Below are 12,484 nucleotides of genomic sequence, written 5' to 3' on the forward strand. Positions count from 1 at the left end.
AATTTTCTCAATGAGCTCTTCCATAAGATGCTGTGTGGGAAACTGCAGGCACTCTGTCTGCCAAGAAAAAACATTCTTGTACCTCCTGTCTGCTTCAGTATGGCCTTATTTATGTAGTTTTTACTTCTTTGAGAAAATGCTCATCCAAGGTTTGAAGTAATTTTAGAAACTCTGACTTTAAGTCCTGCATGTTTTAAATAAAAAAAAAAAACACCACAAAACTGCATGTATAATGTTTATATTGGCACAAAAAAGTAAACATATGGTCTGCAGATCAAAGAACATGCCTAAAGATAAGACTAGTCATGTTGGGATGGTGAGATTTGGATCACTTGGGCATTCCTTTTTTTTTTTTTTTTAAGTTCTTGTTTTTAAAAATGTTAAGAATAGATGCTTCATTTAACACATCAGATTTGGCCTTCCTTTAAAGAACTCTTTATAAATAATTCAGAGAATCTAAATTATTTGAGAAGACGAACAGATCCTTCACAAATTGTCTGAATTAAAATTGTCTTTATTCCAGAGGTCATTGACAAGTTCAACACCATGGCCATCATTGATGGGAAGAAGGAGCATGTGAGTCTGACGGTGGACAACGTCCACCTGGAATACGGGGTTGTATATGAGTACGACAGCACAGCTGGGATAAAGTGCAACGTGGTGGAGAAGATGATCGAGCCCAAAGGGTTCTTCAGCTTAACTGCTAAGGTACGCGTGACCCTGGGAACACAGGTTCTTTGTTCTACATAAAGCAATTGGAACTTTCCCCACGTTTACAAATGTAGATAGCTATACATTTTGTGATGTTAGCTCATTCAACTTCTTTATTCATCCCCATTGTTCAGGATGTATACAGTCTTCCTTTTATCAATCCTTTTGGAGCACTACGTTAAGTTAGATGGAGCTTGCCCAGACAGGTGTTATCTGATGTCTCAAAGACTCCACTGCACTTAAGTTGGCTGTGTCTGTTATTCAGTATCATGACTATGTTTCAGGTGGTTTTCATAGCAAGTGGTGCTTTTTTTGAGCTCCATTTAAAAAAAGTTAGAAATGATTTTTATTTTGTTCATTTACTTGAGAGGCAGGGAGACAGAAATAGAGCTCCAATCCACGGATTTGCTTCCCAGATGCTAGCAGTAGTCAGGATTGGACCACTCCGAAGCTGGAGCCAGACACTCAATTCTGGTCACTCATGCAGGTGGCAAGGGGTGCTTTTTAAAAATCCATATTTAGGCATATAGGGATATAGGCAAGGGCTCCTGCTGAACTATGGTCCTTTACTTTTTTTTTAAGATTTATTTTATTTATTTGAAAGAGTTACAGAAAAAGGCAGAGACAGAGAAAGAGGTCTTCTATTAGTTGGTTCACCCCTCAAATGGCTGCAGTAGTTTAGCTAAGATAATCCAAAGCCAGGAGCCAGGAGCTTCTTCTGGATCTCCCACATGGGTGCAGGGGCCCAAGGACTTAGGCCATCCTCTGCTGCTTTCCCAGGCACATTAGCAGGGAACTGGATCAGAAGTGGAGCAGCCAGGACTTGAACTGGCACCCATATGGGATGCCAGTGCTACAGGTTGGGCTTTTAACCTCTGTGCCACAGTGCTGGCCGCAATCTTTTACTTTTTAGTTGAACTCTTTATTTAATGGAGCAGTAAGCCTTTAACTGTAATGTAAATTAAGGTATGTTATCTCAACATTTTTAAAATATTTTTTAAAAAAGAAAATATACCTATATTTGTTTTACATAGAATTTTCTAATATTATGCATTCATGTAAATCCTTTTCAAAACATAGTGCTTCTGTTGAAAATATTCCTAAATCATTTTTTAAAGTTGTACACTCTTGTAGAATTTGAAAACAGAAAAGATATTTTTATTTCCTTGTAAAAATTGATACTTGCTGATGTCACAGTTTTTTCACTGGCCTATTTCTTCCTTACAGTGTTCAGAATTTTCTTTTATCAATATGAAATGTTTCACCTGAAAAAGAAGGAAATAAGTTAATTACATGAAAAAATAAATATACATAATCCTCTGGAGAGTATTTGAAGTTGTAAAATATGAGGATTTCCATATTTCATAAAACTTCAGGGAACCTGGGATTAGTGTATAAATAGTACCTCAGACATTTGTATAACTCTCAGTTGGGAAGGACATCACCATAAGGTCCTTTGTCTAAAGCAAGATGGGGAGGGAGGAAGGAAGATTATTTTCAAATGGATAAAACATGTGGCACCAAAGAGGTGACTCTGGGCTTGCTTTTCATGGCTCTTCTACCAGGAAAATCCATCAGACTCCTACTGTGTCCACCGGTCTGGGTTTTAGTATTTCGTTCTTCCTTTATATTGTGCTGTGAGAATTCAGACTTGACAAGTAAGAAAAATGTGATGTAGCTTCACTGCTTTGATTTTGTTGTTTCAGATTTATATAATTGAGGTAGATTTAGCATCTATAATATTCAATTTTCAAATTTTAGTGGGAAAAATAATATAGAGATCCAAATTATCTATCTTAAAAATATTTTTACATTCTGAAAGTTCAATTTGATAAATCCCACCTTTATGATTGTGGGGAGCAACTCGGACTAGACTAAGTTACTCGAATTAAGACTTATTCTATGCATCTGCTCTCCCACAATATGGTGCTGAGAAGGGAGTAAACAGCTTCTACACAGCTGCCTCTCGCCAATTTGATTGACTGAGCTGCAGGAGCTGATCTTGCTCCTGATTGGAGGAGAGCAGCGTACTCGGCGTGTGGGTAGCAGAGTTGGGATTGGCGGAAGAGGACTATAAAGGAGGAGAGAGACAACATGCACCAGGAACATCTAAGAGGAACACCTGTGCAGCCCCTGAGAGAGCCGGCCAGTGGTGTGCTGCTCCCCCGCGGAAGTGGGGAAAGTGGCAGGGGGAACCGCCCTTCCACGGAGGTGGAAGGGTTGGTAGCCAACCCGGGAAGGACCAGCAGCAAACCCGGGAAGGGCCGAGCAGACAAAAGAACAGCGCAGGGTCCTGTGTCGTTCCTCCACGAAGAGGGGGAGCGACAATGATGGCATTGTATGCCTTTATCTCTTGATTAAAATATATGTTTTCCACGTTAGTGCTACTACAGCTACATTATGAGGATTGCAATGGAGCCAGAAGCAACATGGGATTCTTAGCCTTATCTGGCCTAAACCATCAGTGCCCTCAAGGAGAGGCAGCATAATGTGTGAAGCACACTCCTCCCCCAGCCATCAGCAGAAGAACCCTAAGCCTTCCCTTAACGTAGTTTTCCCTCTGTCTTGCCTGACAAGCTTTGACTCCCACTTGTCTTCACCCTCACCCTGTTCCCTTGCTTCCAAGCAAACAAGCAAGCAGGGGATGTGTTTTGACTCTCTCTCTGTCTCTCTCTCTCTGTCTCTGTCTCTCTCTCACACACACACCTCTTTGGGTAAAATTTGGCAAACATGGAGAAGTTTTAAGTAATGATTTATTCATCCTCATCATATTACATGGAAGTAAATACTGTATTTTGACATACTTCTAATGTTTGAACATTATGGCATAGCTATTGTTTTTGCTTCAATTTTCTATCAGTTTGAAGTTTTTTCAAAAACCTAAATGACCTTTCTTCACCCTGCTTCAGTGTGACACAGTCTCGTCCCACCTGCTTTTAGGTTACAGGAAGAGGCTGGAGTGTAGAGTATACCTTTTGTTCTCCTCACACCTATTAAACAAATAGTACTGTAATGCTGTCCATCCTAAATGAGGAATACATCTTTGAAAAATACCAAATTCTGCCTTAACAAATGGAAAATATAGTGGGTACATTGCAGTCAACCAATGTCGCTCTGGTGACTGGGTAACTAACAAAGCAGTTTCTGCCTTTGAACACAACAAAGGCTTTAACATCCTTAAAAAGAAACAAATTAATGAACTCAATTTATGGCTTAAAATTGGATACTGATTTACAATGATTTCAAATAAAGGACATTAGGAAAACAAACAAACAAAAATATATGTTTTCAAAATATAATGCCTTCCCATACACATAATAAAAGTTTGGGACCAGGTAATTAAAATTATTATACCTCATTTTCTTGCTATTTCAGATTTGCAAATTCATATCAATTTTTAAAAATTTATTTATTCATTTGAAAGGGAGAGAGAGAGTGAGAGAGAGAAAGAGAGAGAGAGATATTTTCCATCCACTAGTTTAATCCCCAAATGGCTGCGGCTATTCCAAGTGGAAGCCAGGAGCGTGGAACTCCATCTGGGAGTGGAAGGGGCCCAAGTAACTGGGCCATCTTTCTTCTGTTGCTTCCCAGGTGTGTTAGCAGGGAGCTGGATCAGAAGCATACCCAGCCAGGACTTGAATCTGCATTTCAATAAGGGATGCTGGCATTCTAAGTGGCAGTTTAATCCACTACACCACGGTGCCCGCCCTACACGGATTTTTCTATATGTGACAACTGTATAAGTTAGTACTGCAAATATCCATTTCTATTTTGCATGTGAGAAAGTCAAAGAAATTATGACGTTTGGCCAAGATCACATGGCTAATGATAAAGTCAGCCATGAGTTCTAGACTGCTGGTTAAACAAAACACTCATTTTCCATTTTCACCATAACAGGGAAACAGAGGTAGTGAGGAAACTCAAATAAACATAACTTCTGTACATTGTGTGACTCACAGGATACTGTAAAAATATAATTAAAGATACAACCAATCCTTGTGGTCTCTGAACAACCACTGATGCTACCCATAAAGATATCACATAATTAACTTTCAGTTCATTGGAAATTCTCAGTGATACATTTTACACTAATTGCTCACCCCCAGTACACACTGCCTTACCATTGATTCAGATGATCAATGAAACTTACTAATTGAAAACATCAGGTGGTTGCTTTTATCTGAACTTTTGTCAGCTGGAGCTCAGACCCTCCAAGTCATTTGTACTTTATCAATATAACTTCATTTATTGATTTGCTCAGCAAGCATTTGTTAAATGCAATCTCTATGCTGGGCTCTCTGGAACAAGCAAGAATGCTGTTGATTTTCCTTTTTCTTTCTTTTTCTTCTTTTTTTTATTCTACCACTAAAGTAAGAGAAAATATTCTGAGTGACATCAACTGAAATATAAGAGATGTATTCCCTTATCACAATTTATTGATTTGTCCAGCAGAGAGTCTTTGAAGTCCACTCACCTCCCCAAGCAAGCTTTTATAGCCAGCAGACAGCACAACTTCAGATTGTAAACAGACAAGTCAAATCATTTCAACAACTGTGTCTCCATGAGCCCGGTAACTCCGGGAAGCTACTAAGAGCAGAGCAGTCATGAAATTCACCTGTGTTGTTAACTTACGAAAACTTTATGTGGCTACTGTTGATGGTTTTATTCCATGTGTGTGGATGTGTGTTTTTCATGATAGATTCTTGAAGCCCTGGCAAAGAGTGATGATCATTTTGTACAAAACTGCAGCAGCCTTAATTCTCTCAATGAAGTGATTCCCGCTGACCTTCAGAGCAAATTCAATGCCATTTGCAGTGAAAGAATTGAGCATATATGTCAGAGAATATCCAGCTATAAAAAGGTAAGGATTTTATAAATAAATGTAATTATTATTGAAATTTTATTTAAATGTCAAATATAAATCAATTCTTGGTGTTTTTTACTTATCAGTATTTGTGATCCACTTTTTTTTTTAAAATGATAATATGTATATAACTACATAATTCTCTTGGTCCATTTTCTGATGCTATAAAAATATTCAAAATCAGGTAAACAATAAAAGTTAACTTAATTCACAGATCTGGAGACTGGAAAGCCCAATATCCAGATGAGAGAACCTGATGAGGGCTTTCCTAAAGACAGATTTATTTATGTATGTATGTATAAGGCAGAGAGAGAGTGAGAGTGAGAGCGAGAGCAAGGGACAGATCCTCCATCCACTGATTCACTCCCCAAATGGCCAAGATCTGGGGCTGAGCCCAGTTGAAGCCTGGAGCCAGGAACTTCATCATGGCTTCCACATGGGTGACAGGAACTCAAGTACTTGAGCCACCACCCACTCATCATCCTGGCACATTATCAGGGAGCTGGATCAGAAACGTGGGAAAGCTCAGAGTTTCATGCAGGCCACCTAATTCTGAAGTCAAATTTTAAATGACACTATAGCTCTTCTTTTCTTTTCCTCCCAATAAAGGGAATAAAAGCCCTCAGTCAGAAAGTGCATGGCCCGTGATGGTTTTAAGTTGATTGATTAGTTCATTTATGTGACATAAGCATTATTCAGGATACTAGGAATTCAAATGGGGGAGATAGCAGAGAAAAAAGTAAATGCCTACAAAGGGGAAAATCGAATATTGAAAAACATTATGGAGAATTCCTAATAGGGAGATATGTTAGAAGTGCCTCTTGAGACTGGGTGGCAGGAGAAAGCCTCTTTGAGAAAGGTTGTATCTAAATGACAAACTTTCCATTTGAATTGGAGGATCATCATCTAGGTAGAAAGAACAGTTGGCTGTGGTGGCCAGGATGAGAGTGGCCAGGCTTCAGAGTGTAGAAGCTTAGGCATGAGCCAGTCAGAAAGAGCTGTGGGAGCATTGCACATGCTAGAAGTTTGGGTAGAGTTTGGATTTCATTGTTGTACTGATAAAAACTAGTCGGGGACTGAAGTTCCCATTGGTGAAGTAACTTGCTCAAAGGCACACAGCTGGGGACAACAGTGGAATTTTAACATTGTGGGCTTTTTTCTTTTAATTTTCCCTTCTTTATTTTTCAGAGAGAGACAGAAAAAGAAATTTTTCCATCCAGTGTTTCACTCTCTAAATGCCTACAACAGCCAGGATCAGGCCAGGGTCAGGCCAAAGCCAGGAGTCTGGAATTCCAGATGAGTTTCCCCACATGGTGGCAGGGATCTGAGTTCTTTTTTTTAATTAATTTATTTATTTGAAAGTCAGATTTAGGCAGAAAGGGAGAGAGAGAGAAGCTGCCATCCACCGATTAACTCTCCAGATGGCCGCAATGGCGCAGAGCTCAGTGAGGCCAAAACCAGGAGCTAGGAGCTTCTTCCAGGTCTCCCACTTTTGTGGCAGGGACCCAAGCACTTGGGCCATCTTCCACTGCTTTTCTCAGGCCATTTAGCACATTTAGCAGGGAGCTTGGTGGAGCAACTGGGACTTGAACTGGCGCCCACATGGGATGCTGGTGTTGCAGGTGGCAGCTTTGCCCACTATGCCACAACACTGGTGCTGGGAATTGAGTCCTTGAGCCATCCTCTGCTCCCTCCAAAGATGTGCATTAGCAGGAAGCTGGATCTGAAGTGCAGTAGCCGAGACTAACACCAGGCAATGTGGTATGAGATGCTGGAAACTCATCACTTAGTTTGCTATATCAAATGCCCACCTATGGACCTTGCATTCTTTATTTTTTTTTAGTTGTGATTTTTTTAAGCCTACAGTAGATGCTGTGTTACACAGGCTATGTGCCAAACTGTATGGTTTTGACTACAAGGGCAGTAGAAGTTCAATAAAGGAAAAATTATTGTGGATTGAATAGTCAGTGAATGGTAGCTCCTATGAGTTGGGAAGATTTGTCATTGAGTAGAGGAAAAGAGACAGTGTTTTAAATAAAGAGAGCTGTCATAAGAAAAGGCAGAGACGGAGAAAAGAGATTGATCTCATTGATGAAACATTGGCATCCTGCCTGGACTAGAAAGGATGTGAGTTGTATGCAATTAAAAAATAAAACCGACAAAATCGAATTTTTCCAGTAATATTTTGGAACATCATAATAATCAGATTTATGTATAGGAAAATCACCTTGGCAGAAGTATAGAGAAAGTGTTAGTGAGGAAAGAGTCAAAATTAGGGATAGTAAGTGGTATTATTATTATTATTATTATTTACCTTCCAGGATGCAAATTGATGATTTGGAGTAATATAAAAATGTTAGAGAATGGGGAGGAAAAGATCAGTTCAGGGTAAAAGAAGGAGGCAAAACACATTCAGGTTCATGAGGACTTGGCTGTGGCTCGTGAAGAATGTGTCACTCCCTGTTTTCTAACAAACCTAACTAAGCCTTGCAATAAACTGAGAATGTGTGTTGTCAGGGATTTGAAGCATATAGTAGAGAATTTTCCCCAAAACGGTGGACAGTCTCAGACATACCATTCTGTAGGTGAGAAGTATGTTCCATGGTCTCCTAAGTAACTAGGATCCTGGAAGCTTTTAAAGCAGGGAAGGACAGGCAAATGAGCAGTGATGTTAGGTGATACAATAATATCTGCATTAAAGAAAACTCTTAGATACATTACTGTTTGGGTTCCAAAACAGCCTTGTATAGCAATCCTCATTATTCTACATCCTACTCGGGAAGGTTAGTGTCGCTCCCCCTCTTCGTGGAGGAGCAACACTGAACCCTGCGCTGTTCTTTCGTCTGCTCGGCCCTCCCCGGGTTTGCTGCTGGTTCTTCCCGGGTTTCGGCACCATTATGTCGCTCCCCCTCTTCGTGGAGGAGCGACACAGGACCCTGCGCTGTTCTCTCGTCTGCTCGGCCCTCCCCGGGTTTGCTGCTGGTTCTTCCCGGGTTGGCTACTATCCCTTCCACCTCCGTGGAAGGGCAGTTCCCCCTGGCCGCATTCCCCACTTCCGCAGGGGAGCGGCACACCGCCGACCGGTTCTCTCGGGGGCTGCACGGGTTCCCTTAGATGTTCCCCATAGATGTTCCCGGTGCATGCCGTCTCTCTCCTCCTTTATAGTCCTCCTCCGCCAATCCTAACTCGGCTACCCACACGCCGAGTACGCTGCTCTCCAATCAGGAGCAAGTCCTACAGTTTATCAGTTGAACTGGAGGCAGCTGTGCGGAAGCTGTTTACTTCTCTCCCAACGCCACATTGTGGGAGAGCAGATGCATAGAATAAGTCCTAATTCGAGTAACTTAGTCTAGTCCGGATTGCTCCCCACAGTTAGAACTTGCTGAAGTTCATGTAGTAAGTAGGTAAGCAATAGACTAGGTATCAACTTTATGGAATGCTCTCTCCTTAACTTTTATTTTTCATTTAGAAATTAAGAGAAGCCTGGGGCCCAAGTGCTTTAAAGATGCCATTGTGTTCATTCCATTTGATCATAAACATACTTAAATAGTTGGCAAGAAAATATTTCAGGGATCTTATCTGTTTGAATAAGCTGTAGAAACCTATGGGGGCCGGTGCTGTGGCATAGCGGGTGAAGCCGCCACCTGCGGTGCCAGCATATGGGTGCCAGTTCGAGTCCTGGCTGCTATACTTCTGATCCAGTTCCCTGCTTATGTACCTGGGAAAGCAGTAGAGGATGGCCTAAGTCCTTGGGCTCCTGCACCCATGTGGGAGATCCAGAAGAAGCTCCTGGCTCCTGGCTTTGGATCATCACAGCTCCAGCTGCTGCAGCCAATTGGGGAGTGAAACAGCATATGGAAGACCTCTCTCTCACTGCCTTTCCTTCTCTCCCTGTGTAACTCTGACTTTTAAATAAATAACTAAATCTTAAAAAAAAAAGAAACCTATGATGCAAGTCCCAGTAAGACATAGAAGACATATAAGGTTAACTCCATGTATGTATCAAATACATGTCAATGGAAATAATAGTGCTTATGAATATAGATTTTAATTTCCATATATTGACTTTTAAACTCTTATTAGCAACACTAATAATAGGGTTCTGTTTCTTCTAAATGAAGACTTTAACAGCCTTTATGAAATAAAATGTATCCATAGAAACTAAAATCTCAGAATGGATTTGCTTTATTTTCATTCTACAAGTTTTAGGCTTTAAGAATAGAAACCAGCTTATGTCTTAAATTTCTATAGCCAGGCTGCTGCAGTCATAATAGACTTCCTGGCAGGTTGTACATCCAGACTGCAGGTGTTTTCAGCACATGTGTGAGACAAGCGTGGGCCTTACTCAAGGCCTGAATGAATCCAACTCAGGCATTTATTCTCTGTGGAATAGATGGTGTGGGTGATTCCACTGTGAAACAAAGCCCTGTTTGGAAGAACTCTCTTCCCCTAAGTTACCCTGGCAACCTTCTTTATTCTAGAGTTATTCTTCTGCTCTAGAATTTTCTCATAATTGGAATTTTTGGGTATTGGGGATATTTCCTATATATAAATGTTTAATATGTATTCAAGGGAATATTTCCATTTACACAAAAACATTACATGTAGAAATTAGCAGACTTGTTTTGAACAATGCAAATACCTCACTTAGTAATGGTAAAAATTCTAAAATGGATAAATAGATTGGAAAATTGTGAATAAAATTCTTCCCCAGGTCCCTTTCTCCCAAGACGATGGTCCAATACAAACCTTTTATAACTCCATGCCAAAGGTGCTTTATACTTAATTGGAGTGGGAGGCTGGCTGAAAAAGAATAGCTTACCTTTGTATTGTTTGACTTTTAGTCAGATGCATTGAGAACTTGAAGTTCCCTCTCAAAGAATTAATTATTTATTCTTGCCAGTATACAAATATGCCTTAATATCACTTACATTAAAAGCCCACATTTCCCTTGCTGTCCACATCCTCTCTCCGCACCTGTGTTGTTTCTTGGCTCCCTGTCCTGAACATCCCTGCTGTCTGTCCCCGCCTCACTTGCTCACCTGCCTCCTCAGCATGCTCCAGCCGTGCTCTGGTCCCTGCCTGTAGCTGAAGTCGTTACATTTTGCCAAAGTCCATTCACTGCCCCTGCAGTATTCCTTACCTTAGGTGACCTGATGCAGTTGACCTTGAACCTCTCGTTAGCAGTTTCTGTGACACCACGTTTGCCTGTTTCTCATCCTTTCTACACAGTGGTTCATTCCTGGTATTCTGTTCTAATTGCTTTTTCTCTTTTCTGTCTCCGTTGTCCATCCCTTGGTAGTCCCATTCAGACTCCTGGGTCACGTGAACTTTCCAGTTGCATGTAATGTGTAGTTTAGACTCCACACACCCAGTTTCACGTTGCTCCTCCCCACCAGGAGGTTGTCATATCTGCAGTTTTTTCTAATCTCAGTATTATACCAGTCCTTCATTGCTCAGTCTGAACACTTTGAGTTCATTCTTTCTTTTCTTAAAAAATGTTATTTAAGGTATACAAATTTCATGTATTTTATATATACAGATTTGGGAACATAGTGATTCTTCCCACCCTACCCTCTCTCTTGCCCATAGCCCTACCCTTCCTCCTCCTTCCCCACCTATTCCCATCCTTAATTTTTACAAAGATCTATTTTCAGCTTACGTTATACTCATAAGATTAATTGTACTCTAAGTAAAGAGTTCAAAACACAGTAAGAAGAAAAAAACTGTTTGTCTCAACAGTAGAGACAAAGGCTGCAAATGATCATCGAATGTCAAAATGTGAGTTTCACTTCAATGCATTACAATTTAGGTACTGTATTAGTTACCACAGACCTGGGAAAACATGGTATATGCCTTTTGGGGGTTGCCTTATTTCATTAAGTATAATGGCTTCCAATTGTATACATTTTGTTGCAAAAGACAGGATTTCATTCTTTTTTATGGCTGATCTCCATAGGTATGTATAGCATAATTTCTTTATCCAGTCATCAGTTGATGGACATCTGGGTTGTTTCCGTATCTTAGCTATTGTGAATTAAAATCATTCTTCACCTCCGTTTTCTCTCACCATTCTTTAGAGGGTCTCTACCATCGAAAATACGCAGTCTTCACTGCCTCTGGCGCTGACAGCTCGGGGTCACCCACTGCCGGGTCTCTCCTATTGAAGGTGTTCTTCCTGCTCTCACTCTTGCTCACCCACACACAGTTGCTTCTGAAGGACAATGCCTTTCAACCACAGTAAAAGCCACGTCCTTCCAGTGGCTCCCGGGGTCCTTTCAGAAGGTGCTTTCCTCCGCCCACTACCCTCCCCCCAGCACTGTCTATCTTGGCCACTCTGGTCTTCCTGATGGTCCTCAAATGCACTAGCGTGGGGCTTTTGCACTGGCTGTTCCTCTGCCAGGAACACTTCTTTTCCAGATATCCACATTCCTTACTCTCTCCTCCTTTAGGATTTTGCTGGAATATCAGATTTTCAGTTAGGCCTGCCCTGACTGCTCCAGGTAAAAGTCACAATCTGTTCTTCATTTCATCTCTGAATCTCCCAACCCTCTTAGTCTTCTGTATTCTGTGTTCAGTTACATGTACCATCTTCTAATATTAGAAAATTGACTTACTGTATGTACTATTTACCTTTTCCCTCATTAGAATGCAGCCTCTCATAGGGCAGGAATCTTTACTGATGTTTCTCAAGACGCCTCAGACAATGCCTGATACATAAAGAGCCCTGTTATATAGGGTTGTCCTCTGTATGCGCAAGCTCAGCAACTCTACATTCAGCCAGCAGCAGAACATATATATTTAGAAAAATAAGAATAATACAAATGAAAAAATCAATGCAATGTAACAACTGTTTGCATAGCATTTACACTGTGTTAGGTGTAAGCAGTCTAGATAAGATTTAAAGTA

The 12,484-nt window shown here is 40.7% G+C and overlaps 1 protein-coding gene across 2 annotated transcripts in view; it reads left to right on the forward strand.

Annotated features, from left to right (window-relative positions):
- Nucleotides 1-12,484, forward strand: part of PREX2 (phosphatidylinositol-3,4,5-trisphosphate dependent Rac exchange factor 2) — a 326,634-nt gene that overhangs the window by 162,211 nt on the left and 151,939 nt on the right. For both annotated transcript variants that reach the window (XM_017341384.3, XM_002710460.5), the window contains exons 22-23: nucleotides 524-708; nucleotides 5,411-5,572. In XM_017341384.3, coding sequence (XP_017196873.2) covers nucleotides 524-708; nucleotides 5,411-5,572 — 347 coding nt within the window. The remainder of the gene's footprint in view (nucleotides 1-523; nucleotides 709-5,410; nucleotides 5,573-12,484) is intronic.

Source organism: Oryctolagus cuniculus, chromosome 6 (genome assembly GCF_964237555.1).
Source record: "Oryctolagus cuniculus chromosome 6, mOryCun1.1, whole genome shotgun sequence".
Lineage (NCBI taxonomy): Eukaryota > Metazoa > Chordata > Mammalia > Lagomorpha > Leporidae > Oryctolagus > Oryctolagus cuniculus.